The sequence below is a fragment of the Cydia pomonella genome, chromosome 18 (genome assembly GCF_033807575.1).
Source record: "Cydia pomonella isolate Wapato2018A chromosome 18, ilCydPomo1, whole genome shotgun sequence".
Taxonomy (NCBI): Eukaryota; Metazoa; Arthropoda; class Insecta; order Lepidoptera; family Tortricidae; genus Cydia; species Cydia pomonella.
In genome coordinates, this window is record NC_084720.1 from 10,902,626 (window position 1) to 10,930,110 (window position 27,485).

The 27,485-nt window shown below is 38.2% G+C and overlaps 2 protein-coding genes across 3 annotated transcripts in view; one reads left to right on the forward strand and one right to left on the reverse strand.

Moving 5' to 3' along the window:
* The window catches only part of LOC133527395 (synaptic vesicle membrane protein VAT-1 homolog-like), a 44,837-nt gene extending 27,484 nt beyond the window's left edge, over positions 1-17,353 (forward strand). The window contains exons 3-9 of one of the 2 annotated variants that reach the window (XM_061864378.1): positions 4,310-4,525; positions 5,908-6,059; positions 7,782-7,885; positions 8,187-8,242; positions 12,002-12,196; positions 12,496-12,751; positions 15,201-17,353. In XM_061864378.1, the coding sequence (XP_061720362.1) occupies positions 4,310-4,525; positions 5,908-6,059; positions 7,782-7,885; positions 8,187-8,242; positions 12,002-12,196; positions 12,496-12,751; positions 15,201-15,232 (1,011 nt within the window). In that variant the 3' untranslated portion in view covers positions 15,233-17,353. The remainder of the gene's footprint in view (positions 1-4,309; positions 4,526-5,907; positions 6,060-7,781; positions 7,886-8,186; positions 8,243-12,001; positions 12,197-12,495; positions 12,752-15,200) is intronic. The other variant, XM_061864379.1, reaches the window with a different exon arrangement.
* Positions 17,354-24,290: 6,937 nt separating this feature from the next.
* Positions 24,291-27,340, reverse strand: LOC133527410 (dynein light chain Tctex-type 5-A-like). The gene is made up of 3 exons (XM_061864412.1): positions 27,200-27,340; positions 26,751-26,944; positions 24,291-25,087 (listed from the first exon to the last, which is right to left on the reverse strand). Exons 1-3 carry the CDS (start codon positions 27,269-27,271, stop codon positions 24,922-24,924), a joined length of 432 nt encoding a protein of 143 aa, XP_061720396.1. The 5' UTR covers positions 27,272-27,340; the 3' UTR covers positions 24,291-24,921.
* Positions 27,341-27,485: the final 145 nt, after the last annotated feature.

The window sequence follows — 27,485 nt, forward strand, 5'->3', positions numbered from 1 at the left end:
TACGAAGAGCTTGGAATGGCGCAGCAGAAACCCCGTAGGTTACCGTTTTAAGACGGTAGTCGCGCACAGGACCGACAGCAGAAGGGCGCCACAAAATGCGCTGAAATTCAGCGTCTTCATCAGAGACCAGGATCTGCCTGTACATCTGTTTCACGTCGCCTGTGAAGACGACGGCATGCCAGCGAAAACGTGTGAGCAGATCGAAGATGTTAGTCTGAAGCTTGGGCCCAGCGAGAAGAGTAGCGTTCAAGGACACCTCGTTGGCGTCCTTAGCGCTTGCGTCGAAAACCACGCGAAGAGGAGTGGTGACGGAATCGCGCAGAATTCCATGGTGAGGTATGTAATAAAAGTGGCCTTCACTTGTGGAAGGAGGTTCCACTTCTTCCAAGTGACCACGAGCCTCATAGTCATCCATAAATTCCACATACGCCCTTTTGAACTCGGGGTTGGAGTTCAACTTGCGTTCCAACGACGTGAACCGCTTGAGAGCAATTTCACGCGAATTGAGGAAGGTAGGTTTGTTCGCGGGATCGACAAATGGTAGTGGAACTACGAACCTGCCTTCTTCATTGCGATAGTATTTTTCAAGAAAATAGTCCTCACAGCGTTGGTCCTCCTCAGATACGAAAGGTTTAGTCGGAGAACTAACGTTTTCTAATTCCCAAAATTTTTTTATAGAATCATCAAGCGACAAAATCTGCGAAGGACTCGACACGAAAAAACAATGATTTTTATTGTTACGATACGATACGAGAGCGCTTGTTGTGAGCTGACTCCCGTCACACTCACCCATAACGACCCATCCATAGATGGTTTTCAACAGAGTAGGCTGCCCAGGCTCCCCGCGCCGTATACCGGGCAACAACGACGAAACGAAGACCTGTGCGTTAAGTAACAGGTCCACCGGCGCCGGACGGGCGAAACCAGGATCAGCCAGCGATAAATTCCTGATGTGCGACCACCCCGACGAATCGACAGGTTGAGGAGGTTGGTCGGCACATACCGGCGACAAAACGAAAGCTTCGAGTTTAGTACTCAGTGAAGAGGGTTCATTTCCCATTGGCTTGACCTCACATGATAGTGCGCCAAATGTTTGATATGGCGAATTGCCAATGCCAAACACGGTGTGTTGGCCAGAAGTTTCAAACCCTAGCATTTCTGCACAGGATTTCGACATGAAATTGCATGCACTAGCACCATCCAAGAGCGCCCGCACTGGGCGGAAGACACCAGAACTGTCCCGAATTAACACCTGGGCAGTAGCGAAGAAGATTGTATTATCTCCCGCCATAGCAGCTAAAACCGTGTTATTACTACTACTACTCATGCCATTGCTAGACGGTGCAGTGGCAATCTCTGTGCCCGTGGGTGCTTCCATACTCTTTGTGAAATGCAATAAGTTGTGGTGCGAGCGATTACACACACTACAGCGAGAAGCTCGACAAGTTTTCACCCTATGTGCATTTGAGAAACATAAAATACACAAACCCTTCTCCTTAACAAAATTAAACCGGCCATCATTATTGAGATTTATAAACTTCTTACATTTATCGAGACTATGTTGACCCGAACAAAAAACACAACTTGGTGTTGATGTAGTCGAAACGACAAGGGCCGTTTTGTTTTTGGTTAACGGTTTAACATTCTGAACTTGAGGCCTAACACTAACACTGGAGTTTTCCAAAGCCCTGCTCCGCTTTTCAATAAAGTTTTTTAATTCCTCAAACTTTGGAACTTCAGTATTGGACGCGAGTTGTAACTCAAATGCTTCTCGGGTAGCGACATCTAACTTTGCCCAAAGCAAATAATATAACATAAAATTCTTGTCGGGGAGGTTAAATTTTGACAAAATAGTTAAATTCTCATTAAAAGTTCTAAAAACCCTTTCCAAATCTATTTTGGTTTTGACTGGCTCACAATTTAGCAGTTTTTCATAGTACATGACAGCAATTTGCCTCTTCCTATCATAATAGTTGGACAGTGTTTCATATGCACTGCTGTAATTGTCACCTGACAACGGAAAACTTTTTATCAAATCATGTGCGGAACCCTGAACGCTTGATAGAAGGTAGTGCAATTTCTCCACATTACTAATATTGCTCCGACTATGTATAAGGGAATCAAAAAGCTCCTTAAAAGACACCCAACTTTCCAGTTTCCCATCAAAAGGCGTAATCGATATTTTTGGAAGCTTAGCTAAATTATTCTCAAGCGTTAAAGATTTCACTTCAGGCTTATCACTTATTTCACTTCTAGCCATTTGTCTCAACCTACATTTTACGGATTTTAGCTTACTTTCAAATTCCTTGGTGACTTCATACTCCTCCACACGTTTTTCAGGTTTCAGTGGACGTAAAATCCGTAGTTGTGCTTTGTGAAAGTCCTTTTCTATATCCTTAATGTCTGATTCATCATACCCTTTCAAGTCGGAACCCTCAATATTTTCCAACCGAAAAATGGCGTAACCTCGCGCGACATGGAACATGTCTACTGTCGCGGGATCCGTGTCACTATCACCATGTACACTCATATTGTTTTAAGTGCAATTAAAAACACTAAAACGGCGAAAAACTCAAAACTTAATTGCAAAATTAATTCAATAACAACGAAGTACTACTGACTGACACTAGTGACATTGACAGTTGACGTTAACCCTTGACAACTATGAGAATGTTGCCAGCAATATTAACCACGACTGAACGAATGATTTACTAAAAGCACTACTACACGGCCACCAACTTTTTTGCTTACCCTCGACTTTTTTATAAGTGTACCCTAAATTTTGAATTAAACAAATGATATGACCAAACAAATTTGAATAAGCAACAAACAACGAGAAACGAAAAACCAAAGGTCACTTTTCAAATTATGCGGATCGAAGGCCAAAATGTTCAATAGCGAGAGAGTGGACTGTAATTCGAAAAAGGGGGGCGATAGGGAATGAAATTTAGGGGCCGGTTGAGCAAGAAAGTTGTGAGATATTAAGATTAGAATGTTAAATTAAAACTAAAATGTGAAATAGTGTAGGGCGAAGTTACCTTTCAGTCCGGGAGTTGTGGGGCTGAATCGTTGGTCGCCGTTGAAGACCGCTGGTGGTGATTCTGGCTGTCCTTGTCGCCAGCTAGAAGTAAGCTCAGAACCGTTACCTTGAGTCGTCCAACTTAGACCTCGGATTTTCCACTTCGCGGATGTGCCTGGTGTCCTTCGTCCACACAACACTGAGTCTAAATGCTAGAGACGTGATTGGCAGTAGTGCTTTCAATAAGTTGCGAAAATTAGCGAGAACGACGAAATACGATGTTAACTAGTGGTAGGTTGATGACACACTGACTCTGACGTGTCTATGACAGAGCAATATTCAAATTCCAACTGTGAGCTGGTGTTGCCACAGTAAATACGAGAAAATCTTATAGAATACAAGGCCAAAGCTGGACAGTAGTTATGAATGTTATAATACCGTACGCTAACACGTTAACACTAGAAGTTGTTTGAACATATTACATCTATTAATGTGTTTACTCAGTAAGTTACGTTAGATGCGATTAGATACCTTATTAAATCGGGCAATGTCTCTTAACCTGGAACACAAAAAAAACAGAAAGTTATTCGTTAAAATGTGTCTTCGGTTTTCGAAACCTTTTCGCTGTAAATGGTTTATTCCGTGATGAAGAAATAAACGTCACATTCACGTCCATTCCAGTGTTGGCTTAGCGTTAGTTTGATGAATTACGAAAAATTGCCTATAGATATAAACAGATTGTTAGTAATTATATTTGCAACTGTCAATTGAAGGCAAATAAATTTTCATGTGTTTGAATACTGTAATCTACTTTAGAAACGTTATTTCGAAGTATTAAATTATTAAAAATATTATGCCTAACTATTCAAAAATCGTGATCAGTGTAATATTATAATGACGGTTATAAATAATAAATAATCATTTATTTCAGATCTTTACAATCCATAGTGTAATTAATAGTAATTTTTTTGATAATTGATTATTACAGCAAATATGTGTTTAATCGATCTGAATTCGCCAGCTCTTGAAGAATATTTCCAAAAAACACGAACAATGTATATGGTGGCCATTTGTGGGTAAAGAGTTCCATGGTTTTGCTGGAAGGTAGCCAAGGATCGCGGAATGCTATAAGTATAAAATGACCCATAAAAATAAAACTTTTCTATCTCATCGGAACTTCATGTTCACTTTCGTTATGTTAATAAGTACATGAAAATTGGTAACTTGTTCGTTAGTTCTACAACAAAATAGTCATAGTCGATGTAACGATATTTTGTATGTTTTGTCCAGGTCGGCGACCAAGTGGTGGCCCTGCCGGAATACAAAGCCTGGGCTGAACTGGTATCAGTGCCCGCGCAGTATGTGTATGCGCTGCCCACCGGCATGACGCCGCTGGACGCCGTCGCCGTCACCACCAACTACGTGGTGGCGTATCTGCTACTCTTCGAGATGGCTAATCTTGCGCCCGGCAAGAGCCTGCTCGTGCACTCTGCCGGCGGCGGTGTGGTAAGTTCACATTTCTCTACTTTTAGAGACATTGACAAATTAAGCCACGTATATTTTTGCACTGTCCGGAAGACTGATAGTTTACGCTCACTACCTTGGGAGTGTCAACTAACTTTAAGTGACAGTTTACAGTAAATAAGTATGAAGTTTTTCGTCGTTAAGACAGTGCAGAATTAGGACCTCAAGCGACTACTTATGTTAGAGCTATGATTCTGGCGATCTCTTTTTCTGCATGAATAAATAACTAATAATGACATATAAAACAGACATTAATTAATCATCTACAGTTCTCAATGAAGTGGACATACTTACCTAGTAGAAATTCGTTGAAATCTCTCTACTCTATCTTCTCTTGTCTAAAATCTATACTACGCTTTGCCTCTGTCTAGCTTAACGGAGACTAGCTAGGTTAACCGTTTCCTAAGATTAGGCACCAGATTGGCAAACATCCCGCTGTTGCAACCAAGAGCAGCTAGCGAAGCGATTAGATTTAGCTGTGTTTATGTTGATTGCCAGTAATGTAGTAGATATATACTGTTATTTTAAAATATCCTCATTTATGAAAGGTCTAAGCCATTTATATAACATTAGAAAAACAAACAAATCTTTGTCTTAATAAATACAAAACAGAGATTAAAAAGATTCCCGTCTGATGTTTAACTTGCATTGTTACTTCTTGCTCTTGTTGTCTTCAAAGCTCGGTAGCAACTTTTAGAATCTTCCGAGAACTGCCTACGCGTATGTGAACTTCATAATAGCTGTGCAAACAATCCAACTAGTTCTCTAATTGCTGCTCTAAATTGGGTGAAAAACTTTTGCTTACTTAGGAATCTCGCCGCTTCCGCCCGTGACGTCACTGAACCCTTCGTGTCAATGACCTGTACTGCGAAAGGCTAACTATGGGTGGGGTCCAATCAATTACTACGTTTGTCGAATATAGGTATCAATTTTAAACCAGCGGCAATACACTTAATGGGTGTAAAAAGGGTGATGCCGTAGAAACTTCTTCTCTTCCATAATTGTCCCCTGCCGGTTGCATATTATGAACCACTTTATACCGAGTGTCAATTACGCCGTGATTCGATTAGGCTGAACATGAGAATTCAATTGCGAACGTTGCGGAACGCTCTCACCCGTATGGCAAAGGACCATGCAATATAATGAGCTAAGATACATATACGCTTTCCCACACGGATTAAATACATTTTTTAATTGTATTGTATTCATTTAATAATTCTTAAAGTGGATGGAAATGGATTTGGCGGGCTTGACAATGACAATTGTCAGTGTGCCCTATGCAATGCTAGCGTTTCCCTTAGGACCAGCCACCTATTAGATAAATTTTAAAATAATCAGGAAATTATCCAATTTTGTACCGACAGGGGCAAGCAGTAGCCCAACTGGCGAAGACTGTGGACAACGTGACTGTGTTCGGCGTGTGTTCGAAGACCAAGCACGAGGCCTTAAAGGCCAACAATAACAACATTGACCATCTCCTCGAGCGCGGCAGCGACTACACCAGCGAAGTCAGGAAGTGAGTATATCTTTGTAGATTTCGAACAAGCGACTTGACGGCTTGAATCTTGAAACAGAGAAAATCGCCGATCGGTGTATAAACATACGAAATCCAGGGCCGGATTTCCGCCTAGGCCACAAGGCCTGGGCCCCAGGGCCCAGGCAACCTAGCAAAGATTTTGAGATGGAGAATGACACCCCCCCCCCCCCCCCCTCCCTAAATTCCGGTGTCTAAATCTGGGCCTGCCGAAATCTGCATATACGAATATGTAATAAGGTTTCATCCATTTACTCGTAACTCTTAAATATCAAGAGTTATCATTTATCTCGAATTTCGAAGGTAGGTATCGGAAAATATGCTGACTTAAAAAGTAACTACCCATTTGTTACAAGATTTTTCTCTGTAGCTGTGTTCTACATATTTCAACTGCCTTTTGTTCAATGTCCACGAATTCGTCTGAGTAGAATGAAGATTTTCGTGATAAAGCCATCAGGACTCTAACAACGAGTATCAGACAAAGTTTCATCAAAAAGCGTAAGAGGTACCAGACAAACAAATATTTTCGAATTTATAATATTATTTATTTAAACTTTATTCCACAGTAAAAATATACAGTTACAAAAGGCGGACTTAATGCCACAAGGCATTCTCATAATACTACAAGGGATCATGCTCCCTCACTTAATTGTAACATATTTTCAATATTGTTTAATACGTACAATGTATTAAAATTTCTGAATCATTCAATGTGTTAGTGGATTCTAAAAATGAAGGGATGAAACATAGGCGCTAAAAATAATAACCAGCTCAGCGGCCCTTCATCTCCCTAATCCCTTGTTTGTGTTAGTGCGACGCGGGATTTATTAAATATAAGACACGATTCCACTTTTTCGGTGTTTCGATAGCGTTTTAAATCGCATTAAAATATTTTACACAATTAATTGGGATAACACAATTTTGTTTAAGTGACATATTTTGTAATGTCACTAAAACATTTTAAGGCTGTCTAAGACATAAGACATGATACTCATAATTTAATTGCGTGTGACTCGGTTACCGCTTCCGAGCTAATAAGCCGAATTGTTCTCGATCTCAGGCTTTGTTAATTGGTGTTTATTACAGTTACATATTTCAAGCGCAGCCCGGCTTGTGTGTCGAATGCCACCAATTTGTCTTGACCCCCTGCCGCTAGGCGCCTCACACATTCGGATAGTCAAGAGGACGCGCCCGCGGTAAAGTCAAGGTCCAATCATATTGGACTTACTACACGTTAATTGTTCCGTTTATAACCCGCTCCTTAGGGCAGCTGCTTCTCAACAACCACGGTATTTAATTCTTGTAAATAGAAAAAGATATTTTTACATCTGGTAAGCTCTTTAAAGCGTAAACAAGCCGCACCGCACAAGTTCAATGGATGTAAATAAACCGATATCAACTGGAGCTGCCCGTTGCTTAGGTAAATGGATATTGCCGTAGTTATTTGAGCCAGAGCATTAATATTAGTAATGGCTACTTTCCCTAAGTCGGAACGTTGAAATAGAGTCTCAGACTAGATATCAAAAAGTGCATAGAAATCGGGCTTTTCAAACTAGTCGATGGTGTATTAAATCGCGAATCAAAGCATCCTTCGCTTATACTTAAAGTGATGTCACCGACGAACAGTCACTAATTGTGACTTAACTTTAATCCATATCTAGTACTTGTAGCAAAAGTATACTTAACAGTGTTGTGTTGTATCAGGATCACCCCCGATGGCGTGGACATCGTCCTGGACTGCCTGTGCGGAGAAGAGTGCAACCGCGGATACTCACTGCTCAAGCCCATGGGCCGGTACATCCTCTACGGTAAGAATATCCTTTTAATGTTTATATCTACTTTATTAGGATTCACTACACTGAAACCAAAAGCGTTGATACGGCGTTAATTTGCATTTTCGAGACAATTATTTTAATTAATACTTTAATTCTCTGGTTCGCTGTTCTTGGTTTATTTGCATCATTTAATTTGGCATGAATAAATTAATTGGCAATAAACTTGTGATTTATATACTATTGCATTTTTTAAAATTATATTCAACCTACATTAATGACTTTCTCAGTCTGAAAATGTTTTAAATCATATACGTAACGAACAATTTTATCCCAGGATCGTCCAACATCGTGACCGGCGAGACGAAGAGTTTCTTCAGTGCTGCACGTGCTGTGAGTAGCTATCTGATATTCACCTCCAACACGAACTAAATACAAAGTATTTAGTATAAGTCATAGCTTAAACACAACGACATTAACCTAACGCTACTCTTTTACCTATTCGCGGTCGACGTTCAAATCTCGGGCGCAGCATCTGCTTGTTCTTACTAATCCAACTTAATCCAGAGCGAGTACTTTAATCGTCTTATGGTTTTTGTGTTAAGTTTGTGCGCTTATCCTCATTAGAAAATAGACTAAATACTCTATTTAAATCTTCTCCATCATCTGACATCGGTAACTACTATCATGCAATTCGTGTAACTATCGACGACCTTAAAATTTACTTATTTAATGTGCATCGTGTTTTATAGAAGGCGGTACTCAAATGTCATCGAATAAGATTTAATGATATCCATCCGCGAACACCACGATATGATTGTTACCGATATTTGATCATCAGTGCGTTAACTATTATTCATCGCGTTAAGTATTCCGTCAGCGAAAGCACACTATCACTTCTTCATTATTTTTCTTCAAAAAAAAAAATATCTTTCCGAGTCACCCTATTCACATTAGGAATGTATCTATAAAACATGATCAATAGAATATTTCTGCTATTTTAAGGGAACTCGTATTTAAGGAAGCTAGTATTTGGGTGAGGAATGACACAAACTTAATGGCATTTCCGCAGCGTAAAAGAAGAAGTATCTTCAGTCGGGTATAAATTTTATTTAAATCGCAAACATGCAGTAGACAACCGTAGCAGAATTATAGATGATTAAGCCTAATTTAAAATTTGAAGTTAAAATGGATCGTCGTGTTGTGCAAGCACGCAGTTCTCAACTGATACTGCTGTGCTAATTCACTTATTTTGTTACTTCTCTCAGTGTAAGTTATCTCGGAACATTATCCGAACTTCGGATATCCCGAAGTTCATTCCCTTAATTATCTGCAAAGACCCGAAGTTGGAGCTTCCGCTGTAATGTATTAGCCGTAACGTACGTAACAAACTTATTAAGGATATCATTCAATTTTAGTTTGGTTCGTGTTTTCACCACCAATAGGTACTTAACTCATTCCGACCCAAATTGAAGAAGACGCAGTTTGAAAATCAATTTTACAACTGTATTACTTTACTTCCTGGTAGGTACTTACTTAATATCAAGTCTCAAGTATTTTCTATTGTCAATTTACTTTTAGAGTAATTAACCACAATACTGCCATATGAGTGGGGTTTGCAGTTACGCCAAACTTATGCTGCACATTATACGTGGGCGCCAAAGATGTATTTGTAACGTTATATTTGTAAACATTATAACTGAAGTTACTAGAAAATCATTATGGCTATATAATATATTTTAAACGATCCTAAAATGCATGCTTAGACAAACTTGTGTAATTTTTAAGATTACTGTGATTCTTTTGCATATACTACATGTTTACACTTACTGCAACTAGCATCGCAATCCGGTTTTTTGTCAAGCGACCCACGTTTACGGGCAACATTTAACTTAACTGATAACATGATGTTGCTTATTGATTGTAAACAAAGTTAACATATTGAAAATAGAGGATGGCGAATCCTGTTTCCACCGTGATACAGTTGAATACTAGTACGGGGAACAGATGTAGCTTACTTTATTCATGAAATGTTGATCATATATTATTTTATTGTAATCTTTACTAAACAGTGCAGTTAATTGACCAAGTGTACCTACACCTTATTATATTGACTTAGGGACTGGAGTTGGCCATGTAACTGTACTGTGCTATATCTACTTGCTAAGTTAATTAATAACTATATCTATGTAAACAAAAACGTAAGCAAATATTTATCCTTTATTACTGAATAAATGTTTATTAAAAGTAATGTACTTCAGGCCATACAGCTTTCCCACAAATGAACTGTATCAGACTAGTGGCCTATTATCTATGCGAAGGCTGTATGTCCTCCGTACAATACTAAAATTACACCAAACGCTAAAATTCACTCCTACGCAGCCTTCAAGAAGACGAATGAACATTGTTGCCCCACTCACAACATATAAATCCTTGTTTGCTAAAAGGCAGTACAAGACACAATCCGCTTACCTTTACAACAAAATAAATGTAAAAATTAATATACACGAACAGAGAATACATAATTGTAAAAAATCCGTAGTGGAATGGTTGAAGATACTTAGTTATGAAGACACTGAACTTCTACTTAATCTTGCCCTTAACTAATTATAAATCTATGCTAAATAAAACAAACTGTGTAATTCTGTATAATTATTCTTTATTTAAGCAAGTACATAACATAAAATGAAATTGTAACATTAGTTAAACATTTACATGCACACACGCAGACACATACGCGCGCGCAAACACACACACACACACACACACACACACACACACACACACACACACACACACACACAATCACTATCACGCACACACAGACGCACCCAACTACAGGTTCCTATTTAGCCGTAAGGCTATTATTATTACTACAACTGCTCTGTCGTCGTAATGAGTAATAAGTACTTCTAGTTTTTAAGTTATAGATAATTAATTATAGAGTTACAATTGTTACAAACAACCACTGTCTATTATGGAGGAGCGGGACTTCCTGACACAGGTATTTCTTACCTACTAGGAAGACCCAACCTTGTTTGTCATATGTGTACCCAACATTTATGAAATAAAATCATTTTCATTTTCATTTTTTTTTTTTTCAAAGATATTTATTATAAAAAAAAAGAGCTTAACCTTAGCATCAAAGTACTAAGCACTACTTACGTGTTACAAGCCTTGCGATCTTAAGTCTCATAAGGTGCACAATCGATAGATAGGTTGATATGTAGGCACGTAAGTTTTCGATTAACAAAGTTTCGCCAAACCTTAAAAGGTATCTACCTGTTATGGAAGAATAAGTAATTCGAGTTCTGTAAAACAAAATATGATACGAAGCACACAAAGTTAACGCAATCATAAAATGGTGTTTTGTAAGGTACCTACTTATGGTGTAAGGTTAACATTCGTGCACATTACGTTAGTATTAGTGGTATATTACCGCACGTATAGATAGTAATCTACTTGTTCTGCCAGCATTGAAGCTCGAGCCCTGTTATTATCAGTCGTCAGTGCGAGCGTCAGACTAAAATAAAATCGGATATCTCTCTGTAGTACCTACTCGCCCATTAAAATTCCGCGTTCATGGCTTAGCCTCCATTGATGTTATCAAATGCGCGGTTGCGTGGTACACTTTACTTTCTATGTGGAATATAATTGTCCATAAACTTCTAGTTCCTTGACAGTGCCAACTGTTAAGAGCTTTTCGCGATAGGGCGGGTGATAGAGCTCTATGCAATAATTCGTGGTCTTGTTGTAGTGTCGTGTTCTAGATAATATATTATATTATCATTGAAAATTTACGAACGATAAATTTAATACCCATAATCTCATTTGTTACTTTAAAAAAATACTTATGGGGTGATCGAAAATCAACGCAAAACCGGTTAGTCAACAAATGTCACAAGTGTATTAGTCAACCCCTCACCCTCATTTTCCGCAATGGTATCCCTTCGTATGATAAATTTAGGCCACACCTTTACGTGAGCTTTGCTTAATTTCCAAGCTATGATGTTGCGACTTTTAAATTCCACGCAAAATTATCGCGGCATTTGATTTAGTTTACTCCTGACTCCTGGCAATTCACTTTATTTATGCACTTTAAATATGTTTATTTTTAAATACATACATTAACGTTAAACCGTTGTTTGACAGTGGTGGCAAGTGGACAAGGTGTCCCCGATCAAGCTGTTCGACGAGAACAAGAGCCTGGCGGGCCTGAACCTGCGGCACCTGCTGTTCCAGCACGGCCGCGCCGAGTACGTGCGCCGCGCCGTCGACGCCGTGTTCCAGCTGTGGCTCGACGGAAAAGTCAAGCCACTGGTCGACTCCACCTGGGCGCTGGAGGATGTAAGTTGGACGAGTTGGGCTTGCGGCGCCTGCTGCAGCACTCCAGCTTAATCGCCTCTAGGTTTTACTTAAAAGCTTAACTTAAGATCTTGACTAGTTTTTGAGAATATCGTGAGGACTAAAGAGTCATCAAATTCTTTCTGGGTAATGTTGTATTCCAAGTGGTACTAATTAACATAGGTATTTTATTTTACTTCTACTACCAGTCCTAATTACGGCTACTAAAATAAAATATACACATAATATCGAGGGTGCTTTTAAATATATTCAGCTATAACTGACAAGGAAACTTTGCATAGGTCGGCGAAGCCATGCAAAAGATGCACGACCGCAAGAACATCGGCAAGCTCGTCCTCGACCCGTCGTTGGAGCCGAAGCCCAAGCCCGCCACACCCGCCAAGGAGAAGAAATCCGGCAAGGACAAGAAGCCCGCCAAGGAGAGCTCCGAGGAGAAGAAGGACAAGGAGAAGGAAGAGAAACCCGCCGAGAACGGAGACAAGAACGGTGAGAAAGAAGACGAGCCGCTTACTAACGGTAACGGCAACAGCGACGAAGGTAGGTCCCGATCCACTGGCCGCATGCGTATGCGTAGAGGCTTCGCATCGTAACTAGTATTTTATGCGTTTTTTGAGTTACGCTTATATTTTAAGTATTTTATACTATCTACGCACGCACTGGCTAAACATGCGTCTCGTTACATCGAGTAAGGTCGACATAAAGGTATGCGTACATTTCTCGCCTTAACAAAATTAGGTGCAAAAATGTAACCTTAACTTTAGCGTCGACTCTACTACTTGTATTTTTATTATCTTCTCGGTATATTTTTTACGTTATAAACTTTCAAACCTTAGTTTCATTTATCATGTGGGTAATCTCAGATAAAATACCATCTATAGGGCAATTCTCGTTACTTCATTTGATTAGCGTTGCCTGAAGTACATAATTTGCTTGTATACTTTTCTAAGCTTATCATCTAGATCTAGTAGTTGCCTACGACATAATACAATGACTTCATAATGGCCCGCTTAAGACTAGACATCAGGGGGCAAATGACATAGAGGAATTTGTTACTAAACACTGCTCATAATCGGCCTTCCTGGTGAACTCGTTAAGCATATCGCGACGCGTAATTGATGAAACGACTTGGGAGCAGCTGTATTAAATGTTTTAAGGGCGAGATGACACCTTCGGTGACAGTTCTGATGATGAGATTGATGAGTCAGATTTACATTGAGAAGAACGACCTACGGTTCTTGATATTAAAACAAACAAGCGTGATTAAATCAAATTCGATGTATTCTCTGGGTACCATGGATTGCAATAATTATATCTACAATACCTACTGTATACAAAACATTATTCATTCTTATCTATTGAAACCTCATTCATCATAGTATGGCGGATAAAACTTTAAGATAATAACCATGATTAAAAAAACTGAAAATGCAGCTTTGCGTAGACGGACCCAGCAATCTGTATCAATAACAAAATGGTCGGAAAAACTATCAGACTCCGACCGCCTATCATGTTATTCTAGTTTGTGGATATTAAACATAATATGTATTAGCATGAATTGTACTGTTTAGGTCATGGTGCTTTTATAAAAATTACTAGCCCCTTTTACTCAGGGTGTGGAAATATACGTGAGTTAATATCACAATGAAAACAGATGCATATTATTTAAGCTTACCTCTTGAAAACTGTTACTTAACTTTTAGGCTTTGACCGTTATGGAATGCAAGACGTTAGGTAGTTCTTACTGTCTTCTTGGTGCGTGACGTGACGTACGTTTAGCCAGACAGGTCATGAGAAGCCGGGTCGAGGACCTCCATAAATTAGACCTAAGATTATGTTTCTATTTCTGGAATTTACGGCGGAATACCTAGATATTGTGTCTAGGTAATATCTCCGTTCATTTCCGAAGTGAAACGTAATTATACTTAAATATATATTAAGTATTTTATGCGTATTTATACAAGATATTAGCTATCCATGCATTCACTGCCCACAACCCTCTATAGAAAAGATATCAGAGTACCTACTTATTGAATGAATCGAGGGATTGTGGGCATTGAATCCCATAAATAATGCAGTTTATAAGGTGGTTGAAAACAAAGTAACGAAGCATGGACTTGGTTGTGTATAGATAATAAGTTAATAACATCTTGCAACCATATCATCATTTCTACATTGCCTATTAAGTGAAGAACCCATTAAAAGCCGTTTATTGCGTGATAAAGCGCGGTAATGAAATCGTTTAGTTATAAATATACCTACTTTAGTTATCATAGGCTGAGTACCTATAGTCTGTATCTTTAGGTATTTAAAAAAGGTAAACAAACAATTTGTACATTTTCGGGTAGTTTTAATATTTATTGGTTAACCATCCAAATATAAAACCGCCTGGATCTGTCACTGAACGACCTGACTTTAAACCTACATTATTTGATCATGTAATGTTTTCATCTACCCCCAACTGCCTTAAGGAGCCATTTGAGGGTAGCTTTGTTTACCTTTTTTAAATACCTTAAGATACAGACTATAATACTATAAAGCATATTGAAGAATATGTTTATTTAATTAATTTTAGCCTGACTTGTTTATTAGTATTTTACACAAAAAGATAAAACAAAGGCTTTCAATTAAAATATCGTTTAGAACTTAACATTAGAACAAAAGAAAAAGAAAAAAAAACAATGTCACGCACAAAAGAGATGTCAATGTACACAAACAAGGGCCGACCAAAAATATTTACAAAAATAAAAGTTAAGCTAAGTTATAAATAACTTTCAAAAATAATATAATCCTGACTCCTGGCAATCCACAATATTTGATTAGATATTATTATTTATTTTAACTTTTAAGTCTATTTTTACCAGTTATATTAACTGGTTTTGCCGTAATATAAAACAACGAAATATTAAGTTAGCTATGTCTGGCAAATCAGACTATAATACATAAACTTCATTAGACTTATCGATTGTTTCCTTAACTTTGTCTACAGAGTCCAAGGACAAGGAGAAGGAGTCGAGCTGAATTGTCTCCCCCGAGGACAGGACCAGATAAACCACCGCCAATTGATTATTTTATAGTTGAAGCTGTTCGTTTGACGCCGCGCCGCCGCGAGCGCGCGCCGTCCGTCTATACTATGTTGCCTGATGTTTATTATGTTTCGTCTATATGAATAAGCTTGCATACGAGATTGGTCGATGCCTCAGAAGGGAGCATTATAATAACGTTCACTGCAACCCAGTGGAGGACCGACCTATGTCGTACACGTTCTTACTTAGTGTTAATCCGTCTATACTTATAATTTCATTCTTACCTTTTATCTTTAGTTCCCCAGTAAATTATTGTACGGTTACGCGATCTGGATAGATACTTCGAATGCGACAGCGAAATTTAATATAATTATATTTTTTAATCCTTACTCTCAGATTAATTTGGCCTAAATTAGGATCGTTTTCAATTTTTCTACGATTTTTTTTATAGTTTAACGTTTAAGACTTTATTTTTAAGATGAGATATTTTAATCTGCAGTTATTTTGAATGGCTATTATACCTATATGTAAGGTGCAGAGATGCTTAATCTTTATGTATGTTAAGCTTTAATATTTTATTAGTAAATGTTTAAAATGTGGCCCACGAGACCCTCCCGCCCGGGCTCCGCGCGCCGTCGTCTCTACTCTATGGAACGAACCAATGAAAACGTTACGTGTGATATTTTTGTAGTATGCTAGATATTTTGCGGTGTTTTTGAGCTACCTAAACATGACATTTTTATTTGAGCTCTGAATGCATTTATTTCATATTTTTATACTTGAAATTTTGTAAATCGTTTTCTAGTTAAGAAAAGAGTTGACAGAATTTATTTAGTATTGCTTTCTTGTGAGGCGCGGGGTCTGGCCCGGCCCGGCCGGCCCGGCTGGTCCAGGCCGGCCCGGTCCGTCCCGGTCCGACCAGGTCCGACCCGGTCCGACCCAGTCCGACGCGGCCCGCCCGGCCCGGCCGAGCTCCCGCCTCCCGGGGAGAGCTTGTAATATTTGTAATACTTATCAAAATTGTATTTTGGTGGCCGTCAGCAGGGTCTTGGATAACTCGGACGGGATCAAAGCCGTCATTTAAAATGAATAAGTCATATTTTTATACACGTACTATGACTATCTCTTTCTAAGAAGCTTTTTATGTATCTTTACACACAAATATCACATATCTAATCACAAAACGCATTCACACGATATAAAATTAGGATAATATTTTGATACAGATATTCACTGCATTTCTTTTTGATATGACCTAGTGTTAATTTATGTACCCTAATTTTGTAAGGTTGTAAGTAATGTTTTACCGCCATAATGTACAGTATGGTTCTAAGTATGTGTACCCAGTACTACACACTAACATATCATGCATGGGTAGTCGGGAAGCGCCGGGCGCCGCAGTGCTCAAGTGACGCGCCGGCCGCTCTGCTTGCGAGAGACTCGTTAGGATTTTTTATAAACATTTTACCCTTTTGTAACATTTAGGGAGAGCGCGTCGGAGCGCCGTAGTTGATGTAAAGGGTAGCCAACGGAACGTCCCAACAGAACCTGCCTGCCGGTTACGGTTGTGAGCTGCGCGAGGCGTCGCTGCCCGCTGGATCCAGACTGACTCATTAGCTTTTGTATTTCGACTATAGTCACGAATGATGCTTTGGTTATTGTACGGTGGCTTGGTGCTAGTTTCGTCTTTTATTGTACGCGGATACTCGCTTCAGTGTCTCGGACCAATATCTATTTCTAACCTATTCGTCGCTTTGTGTGTCAAATACCTGCGATTTTCTTGTAATGTAAACATATATCATTATTATTAAATCTTGTGTATATCGACCTGTATAATGGTTTAGATTTATCCTTGGATTTCCTCTGTAAGAATAGCTAACTGAACCGATCACTAGGGAGTGTTGCGGGCGTGGCGGCGGCGCAGAACGTGTCCAAAGTTGTTGTAGGTTAGGTTTGATGCCAATATTTATTGAGAGCAGAGTCGCGCCGCCGCGCCGGCACCGTCAGAGGCTGGGTCGTTAATTGTATTACACATTTATTTTTATAAGGGCGGGCCAGTGTGATATCTATACTATGAAATGGATAAATAAATATGTATGATCTGTAAAAATGCTTACTAGAGTCTTTTATTTTATAAACCCTCCATTCCTCTATCCTATAATGTAGATATGCAGGTAAATCAGTGTGTGATTGACAGATGGTTTTATACATTTTATTTTCTACCTAAGCGCAAACGGAATAAAGACGTTATTTAAAAATGTCGCTTAATAACGTTGCTGGCATGCTGAAATTTAGGGATTGCAGAACCGGTACTGTTTTAAAGAACCGGGATTTTCGGTACCGGTGGAAAATGGAACCGGGATTTCCCGGTACTTTCGGAACTGGACTAATTATTTCATAATTTTAAATAAAACGACAGCATTTTGCGATTTTACACCTTTTTGTATTATAAATTTATAATTTAATAATGCGAGTTTCTTTTACTACGTATAATCACAATAAACAATGCAAAAAACGCAATTTTAGAAATATTGTATTTTAAACAATCGTGATATATTAGAATGCTTTTCAGTCGAGTACCGTGTTTAGGCAACGAAGCTTGCTAAGTTGCCTAAGGTACGAGATTGAAACGCTTGATTATATCTCTATTGTATACAATACTTTATCTATGAGTCATCTAAAATAATTCTTTTTTTTTTACTATAAAACCTAAATTATTAATAAAAATCTCAGTAGAAAAAAAAATTATGCATGCTCCTCTGGAGTTGCAGGCGTTCATACGCTACGGAAACTTTACCACCAGGTGAACCGTATGCTTGTTTGCCACCGACGTAGTATAAAAGTTTAAAAGATAACATGGATATCGAGGGCGAACGGAGGGCCCTGTCGGTAAGGGCAAACATGATTGCGCGTAAGTTTGCGCGCTGTACTAGGGAGGTGAAATTAACTCTTTTTAGAGCATATTGCACCTCCCTGTATACGTGCAGCTTATGGACGTACTACACTCAGCGGGCCTACGGGGCCCTTCGGGTTCAATATAACAACGCGTTCCGGGTATTGGTGGGGCTGCCCCGCTTCTGTAGCGCATCAGGGATGTTTGCTGAAGCGCGCGTAGATTGCTTTTACACAACTATGTGCAAACGATGCACATCCCTGGTGCGCCGGGTGCGGGCCAGCCCCAACCCAATCCTGCGCTCGATTGCCGAGAGGTTTGACTGCCCATATTTGAGGCATTGTGATGACATGCATGTTTCTAGAAGTACCTATTATGTCTAACCACAAAGTAGGTGCTTCTAGAAACATAGCTGTCCTAGTAATTATTTAGTGATAAGTTTGTACATATTAACATAGCTGTAAGTTCATACTAACATACTTATGAGTCTAAAGTGACTTGAAATAAATGATTAAATAAATAAAAAAATGTAGTACAAAAGACTTAAACTCCGTGTGACCCCGCGCCCCGAACAAACAACAAAGAAAAAGAACGACGAGTAGAAAAATAATATTATCATAACAGTACAATATTATTATTATGATAATATTATTTTTGTACTCGTCGACTGTAATGCGTGATTTAAAATTTCGTATAGCAAACTATAATTGCGTACTTTTTAAGTATGGGCTCCCAACTCAACTATAAGAAGAAGAACCAATATATTTTACAATATATCAGTCTTAGCTATTAACACTATAAATAATATATTAATTAAATCACAGTTTTGCCAATAACAGCTTCAAGGTACAATAAAAAATTTCAATGATCAGGTAGTGTTGAAGTAGTTTAGTTACTCTATTAGACTATTACTTCAATATTTTACATATTTTCGAAAATCGAAATAATAATAAGGTAATAGACGAACGATAAGCGATGACCGAATGACAATGGGACGGGGCGGGGGTGATTATCGCCGTGGCTAAGGCTGCCACCTGCTAATAGTTAGTGGTTGCTTAAATTGTAACTACGCGCTTGTTCGTTTTGAATCGTGCGTTTTTGTACGACGATTTTATAAGTATTTGAATGAAATAAACATAGCAAAATGTAATTTATAGTAAAAAAACGCTGCTTATAAATATTTCCCGAAAGTATCGGGATAATTCCTAATAGCGGGATTTTCTAATTGAATTCCCGGTTCTTAGCAGGGCTCAAAATCCCGGGAAATCCCGGTACTTTCGGTACACATAAACATTTATTTATTTCAATTTCATCGATACGAAAAAATTGCCAAAAATATGTATACACTACCTTAATGTATGGGTAATAAAGTCGTATATACATATTTTTGGCACTTTTGTCGTACCGATATTTACGGACTTGACCGTACCTACATACTACATAATATTATAGACTATGGGCCAGGTGCACGAACCTCAGTTGACGGACTGGCAAACGTCACTCGGCAGTGAACTATGTAACTTTCCATACAATACAATTTAGAGAACACTAACGGTGACAGACGGTTAATTTGGTGCAACCGACCCTAATAAAGTCACTTAAGGCGCTCTTATAGACAGATTTTAGGTTTTTGAGGGGGTGAAGCAGACGAAGTGGTAAAGCAGGCAGGCGGGCGCCCCGCGCGCCGCGCTCGCAGCAAGCCTACGTCCTTATTCTGACGCCATCCGTATTCTGGTTTGTTAGTTCTGGGATCTTTTCCGGAAATTTATATTGATTATGATTTAAACTTAATGAAATTAAAAATTTGATAATTATATATAATACTAGAGTATACCGCGGCAAATTGAGAACCTAGTAAAATGATACCAAATCGTTTTGTGTCGAAATAATATTACTTACTAATTCAGACAAAAGTTACAACTGTCTGCTTTAAATCATATATAGATACCTATTCAAAACTTAGTTTTTTTTTTTTTTTTATACTACGTCGGTGGCAAACAAGCATACGGCCTGCCTGATGGTAAGCAGTCTCCGTAGCCTATGTACACCTGCAACTCCAGAGGAGTTACATGCGCGTTGCCGACCCTAACCCCACCCCCCTCGTTGAGCTCTGGCAACCTTACTCACCGGCAGGAACACAACACTATGAGTAGGGTCAAGTGTTATTTGGCTGCGGTTTTCTGTAAGGTGGAGGCACTTCCCCAGTTGGGCTCTGCTCTAGATCTGGAATGACATCTGCTGTGCTGTGCCCTACCACACAAGGCGAGATGACATTCACATTGCCCATACCTCTCTTTTGGACGTAGTTTAAGGACATACCCGGGTCCTTGTTGACCTTAAAAATGCAATAGAAGTCAATTTCGGGCAAGTAGTGAAAAAAGGAAGAATACTAGCAAAGCTAAGTAATTTGTGGAAGTGAACGTAAAAAGGTAGCATGTTTTTGCTGGTATTGAGATAACTGAAAACATAAGCATAAGGTATGCACAAGCATATGTAACTCCAAAAAGTAGATAAATTATGCTATCTTCTCAAAAAAGAACCATGACTCTAACTGTAACTAATATTTCTATATTATTTTTTGAATTGACGACAATGAAGACGATTATAAATTTTAAATGCAAAGGTCGAGAAAACTGCTATTATTATTTATTATTTAAAGTTTATAATGGCAAAAATGCACTTATACTACTACTACTTCGAAGTTATATAGTAATGAGTATAATTGACTGACTTTAATTAATGTCTAATAAAGAATCAGTCTGTTGTCTGTCTACTCTGTCTGTAATCAAATATTACAAGTATATTTGACCCACTGAGGTTTCAGATGAAGTTGAAAATCTGCATACATATGTAAGTAGGGTGACAATGAAATATTATGGTACCATCGAGCTGATCTGATGCATGAGAGAGGAGGTGGCCATAGGAACTCTGTGTCAAAATATCGCAACCAAATTGCGTTTGAGGTTGTTAGAATTGTCTCAATGAGTATTGTTTTCCTTTGGAAAGAAGTACAGTTAAGACCTGTTCCGTAAAGTTAATTAACATACAAAACTTTCCGATGAACAAAATTATTTTATCGTCAACTATATTATTTATCCCTTCAAGTGGTGGCCCACCCCTCACGGGTCGATGCGATAGCCAGAAAGCTGTCGGCCAACAAAGGGTGGTTAGTGAGGTGTTGCCATATTTAGTGGCAAAATTAAAGGCTTTGAAGTATATTTACGCTCTTCTAGCGCCCAAAAGTAGCTAGCAAGTTAGACAAGGAAAACATACATACACACGCTTGTTAACGCTTGGTTGCTAAGGACCGTTCATCCGGGATCGAACGCCTAGGTCGAGTTCTGTCTTGATTTTTAAAGCGGTTATTTTGTAAATACACGGTACCCTCGAGGAAACGGAAAGATTTTAACAGTATATTCCGGATCGTATTTAGAGGCAAAAATGTCATATAAACTTTTTTAATTCGCCTAGTTTCAGAGTTAATACCAATTAAAAAAAAAATATTTTTCGTTGTGTTTTAGTGCATAACGCCTTTTTGATGGCTATGTCGCCAGTCGCCACTTTGGGACCAAGTCTAGACTACCTTCTTGACAGATATCAAAGTCACAAGGTACCATTTGAATAGACTAATGTTTACGAAAAAAAAATGTACCAATTTATATTAATCCATAAATTTTCCAAGAACATGAACTAAATATGTTTAAAACCATACAAAAAGTAAAAAAAAAAACAATTTTTTTTGCGGAATTGACTTAAACTTGTACATGAAATTCTTCTTATGACCTCAGGAATACGTGGTTAAAAAAAATCCGTATCCTCACGGGCACTTTTTATGACTTAACCTTTGAATTTTAAGCCCTACGTAGAAAATTAATTAACAATTACCTCCAATCATAACTTTGTTTTGTGGTGGTAGTCATTTTTAATAAGGAAACTGGAAAACTGTCACTGTTGCTAGGTTTGATTAGTTAGGTGCATGTGGCGAAATGCATAAACATTACAATAATTTAACAACAACAAGGATAACTTCAACAGAAGGACATGATGTCACGATCCTCAGCATTGAGGGACCAAGAAGAAGAAGACAATAATTTAATTGTTCTATTCGAATAGCGTATTTAGTGCTTATTCTAACGATATATGCTTCAATATATACTTTTATACATAGATAAGCTTAAATAGTTGAATTTGTAATATTCTCTAAATCCGCGCTGAACACCCGACGGGGCCCCGCCACGTGACTACTTTTTACGTTTTGGCTTCTGCCACTTGAAGGGATATACTATAGGCCTTGACTAGTGATTCATTTCAAAATAAACTATTTTAATATATACATATTACACATAAGCACCCTAATGCAAAAATGAAGAAAATATATTTTGTGAAACTTTCGATCGATTTTTCCACTTATATTTTGTATTGGCAGGAAAAATAGTAAAAGCACATCACAAAGACATAACAAGGTCCAAGGTTTTAAAGAAGAAGGTAAAATTGGCTGAGACCTGAAATTGACGGCAGAGTGTCATCGAAATTTATACTTGAAAAAAGAAATAAAATGTCACCAGTTTTCATTTCATACAAAACAGAAATAGCATGGTATAAAAGTATTATACCAAACTTTTACAAAGGACTTTATGTTTAACATTATCAAAAATGGAATTTAGTGACATTCTTGAATTTACAGAATAATTAACCAGTGAAATAAAAATATTGGCGAGAGGTACAAATATATACGAACTTCCGAACCGAGTACTTGCAAAATTTTGAATGGAATTTGAAGGGTAAAATAGTTGATAAATGTTGTAAATAAAGTCTTAAGTGTATACCATATGAAAGTTAATAAACCAGAAATACCAAACAAAATTCAACACTTATAACATAAACTATTACAGCCATTTGAGCACTTCCACAAAAACGTGAAATGGTTCCTTTCACTAAGCACTATTTAAATCCCACATATTTAAATCCAGTATATCTCCTGCATCCTGTATGTGTTAAAAATGAAGCTGTTCCAATATAATGACTTATATAAATTAAACAAGCGGAATCATTTTATTTGTTTACGTTTAAAAATAGGTATTCAATTTGATTATTACTGTAATAGCAATTTAAAATATTATTTTACCTAAATTGATAATTAAAAGTAGGTACCCCTCACGAAATAAGTACTACTGAATTTTATACTTAGCAGTGTTTTTTAAAATGTACATGTATTTTACCTTCCTCGTATTAAAAATGAAAAGTAGAGTGTTTAACTCGGGTGCAAGGCACCATTTCATCATTTGGTTAATCGTGGCTGTATGCCGGACAGGTGCGTGTGTAAAACTTGTCAAAAAAGATAATATGACGGATGGATGTCTGAAATGTCACCGTATTTAAGAATCAATTAGCTTAAAAATTAGTTTTTTCTTCGTAAGAGTGATGAAAACATTGTGTGTATAACATATTTGTGTATTTATAGTGTGATTATCCGTTTTATGTAACGTCCGCTAAACTAGCACAGGTCCGACGCTGACAGTGGTCACGGGCGTACTGGCGTACTGACGGTATTGCCGCGCAGGGTAACGTTTAGTAGACAAAATGTTGAATTCATAATTATGAATGAAAAATTTAACGCATCGATAAACTGACAAGCAAAATGTTAGAGTTACTTAAAAGCTATTGAATGAAGTAAATTTCATATTGATATTCATCATAGTACTTCTAAAATATCGAAATAAATACAGTTTTAAGCATATTTCCAAAGCAAAAATCTATCGAGAAAAAGATGAGCCATCGTGTTTCTGACAAGCATACGGCTAGTTCAAAGACTGAAGTTATACATACTAGAAAATAATCGATGAAATCCTTGTACAAGCCTGTAAATATCGATTTAAAAATAGCGCATTTTACTGCGCATTAGTTCAAGCAAGTTCAAGGTATAACGCCAGGTGTAGCATTTGACATGTCTCTGAGCGTTACTGATCAGGTGATCTGTCAGTCACACACAAGAGGTATTCTAGAACTCAACGCACCCTGAGTTCTAAAGAAACAGACCAAATAAACATTTACAAATAGGCAGTGGCGAATTTGCCCTAAGGCCCAGTAGGCCGGGCCTAGGGCGGCCAAGAGTGCAAATCCACCGCTGCAAATAGGTATACAATCAATCTAAAGACAGACGACGGGGGCATAGTCTTGTTTAATTTTTTTATTCATGGCACTTACGTAACACATAAAAATAACAACAAAATAGTAATCATAGTGCCATGATTGACTTCGATCTGGAGCTAGAGATTTACATATTCAATAATTAGGGGCATGGCACACTGCAATTCGCATGTCGCTCCGAGGTGCGAGGGGGATGTCGCTATAATACGCGCATTGCGTTGTCTCGCTCAAACTTCGAAGTGACGTGCGAATCGGTAGCAGTGTGCCATGCCCTTTAGAAACCATTTCTGAGTGTCATTGACACAGACAACTGAAGTAACCGTCGCGTCGTACCTACACTACCTACAGTCAGCAAAAGTATTAGCACACTTATTTGTGTTTAGGGGTGCTAACTTAATAATTTTGCTGACTGTACAATTGCATACAAATAGCAGCTATACCAGATGGCGCATATACATAGTGTACATATGGATTACAATTATATACTTTGTAGCTTTACTAATACTAAAAGAGTTCCTACTAATTTACTTATGAACGCCATCTAGTGAAAAAAGTAAGTATAATATTGACGGCACATTTAAAAAAATTAAGTTTAGATGTTATTATTAAATGTGTACAACACACGTGCTCTATCTTAGGTAATGTTAGTCGAAGTATATTCCATAGACGACCGCGTAGGCGTGAATGTGCGGGTTGTGGAACTCGCGGGCCGCGAAGTTGTCCCGCTCCGAGTCCCACAGGAACGAGTGGGACGCCACGAGGCTCTGTTGCCGCCGCTGGGAGATGGTCACATTCACTATTATTCGGTACCTAGGACATTAAATTTAATATTCATCATTCCTTCTCTCCAGAATATAACTTAAACTGGTAGTACAAATGCTCAAGTGGCTAATATTCATTGTGCATGCACATGCACGGATAAGTATTGTATGGCGTGGCTTGTTGTTGCTTGTTTATATTTGGGTAGTAGAAAAATAATGTTTCACTTTAGCTAATTTACAAGCTTGGTTATAAGACATATTAAACGCCCCGCCACCACACGGATTGCATTGATAATAAATAAATAAATATTATGGGACATTATTACACAAATTGACTAAGTCCCACAGTAAGCTCAATAAGGCTTGTGTTGAGGGTACTTAGACAACGATATATATAATATGTAAATATTTATAAATACTTAAATACATAGAAAACACCCATGACTCAGGAACAAATATCCATGCTCATCACACGAATAAATGCCCTTACCAGGATTTGAACCCGGAACCATCGGCTTCGTAGGCAGGGCCACTACCTACTAGGCCAAACTGGTCGTCAAAATTGATGTGCACGTTGTAATCGTATGTACCTACATTACAACACCCACGTCTGCGTATACCAATATGCATCCGGTGTGCATGCAGATGCAGCGACCTAAGCTTTTCACTTCTCATGATATGAAAATAATATTTGATGATGAAATAATATTTGTATGCCAGTTTGTAGGCACAATGCGGAGATCGTATAAAGTTACATATTGTAAATAGTTTTAAGACCTCTTTGTAAACCCACTATTGCCAAATAAATAATCAATCAATCATGCTCTGAAAGTGGGTTGTCGTGGTTCTAAAATGTGTGCAGGAAATTATACGTTTCTGATGTAGAACACCGTACTTTCTAAGTACATGCTTTTTACGATAAGCCACTAACATTTTGATTTTAAATAGATTTGTTGAACAATTTCCACTCTGATAATTAACTCGATCCCCATTCCATAAATAACTATACGATATTTTTACCTAAATTATTGAAAGTACCCTCAAGAAATACCACTGAAGTTTTCCATAGCCGTGTTTTTTAAAATGCAGGTGTATTTTACTTTCCTCGTATTCGAAATGAAAAGTAGAGTGTTTAACTCGGGTGAAAGGCACCATTTCAGTCTCGGAATATTGGCGCACTCCAGAAATAGGTGCCTACTGTCATCCCTTGGTTAATAATCTACTTACTATTTCCTATGCCTACGGTACAGTAGACGTCAGAGATATATTTACACTTTTGCACCTTACTAATTTGTAAACATATATTTGACGTCGACTGTACAACAGGAATAACAGGATCACTGTTGGCACCCTGATGGTTTCATGTAATAATTACGGCATTATCCTATTACATAGCAGGTGTTCAAAAGTGACAGTTTTAATGACCCTATTTTATAGTAGAGTCTTGTTCGGAAAGAGAAGAGTCGTGGAATGTATTGGGCCCCATACATTTCACGACTCTTCTCTTTCCGCACATACTCTAAGGCTACGTACGCACTAAGCAGCTAGCCGCGTGCGGACAGCCGCATGACGGTTAAGAATGTATGAAACCGCAACCATAAATACTGAACGCACTAAGCGGTCCGCCGCAACCGCACGCGGCTGGCCGCATAGTGCGTATGGGGCCTAAACGTGCCTAAGCGCGAGTCAACAATTTAAAAATAAGTAGAAACCTGTCATAATTTTCTTCTTTCACAGCATTGCGAATGCTTTCAGCCAGATTAACGCACAACTCGGGAACCACCTTCTCACTGTACTCGACCCCCTCTAGCTCCGGGTCGAGAAGCTGTGCTAGTATTTTCTGGACCTTTTCGACGTTGAATCGCTTTCTTGGGTTCAGCTGATACGTGGGCTGATACACGCGAACCTGTTTGGGTACGGGCGGCGGCTGATTATCGGACATTGCGGAGTTTGATCAATAACTAGGTATAAGTTTGGAAGACTAGTACGGAAAATTTACACAAGGAATGTTATGATTGCAGGTTGCAGGTATTATAATAATAAATAATTCATTACACCTTATGCATCGTATATTGTTGTTGTTATGTTAAGTTTGCATATAGAATATAGATTTTTATATAAAATAGATGAAATAAATTTCATTATAATATAATATACGAACAGGCTTAGTCAGGCTCCGTTTTGGACCACTAGGGATACGAAATGAGAATCTTCTATATTCACCCGACGGCATTGTTGCTTACCAGGAGTAGATCGAAAAAATCACATAGGTATAATGCTCATTTACATATACGATATTTACGACTAACGAGGTCAATGATTAACGACCGACTAGATTAAATACAATCTTGATTTATGCCAATGAATTATATATTCAAAAAGTTATTCAAATAGGTGATCTTAGTTTGGTCCTTCGAACCGGATAGGCGTCAGATGTGTGGAGGTAC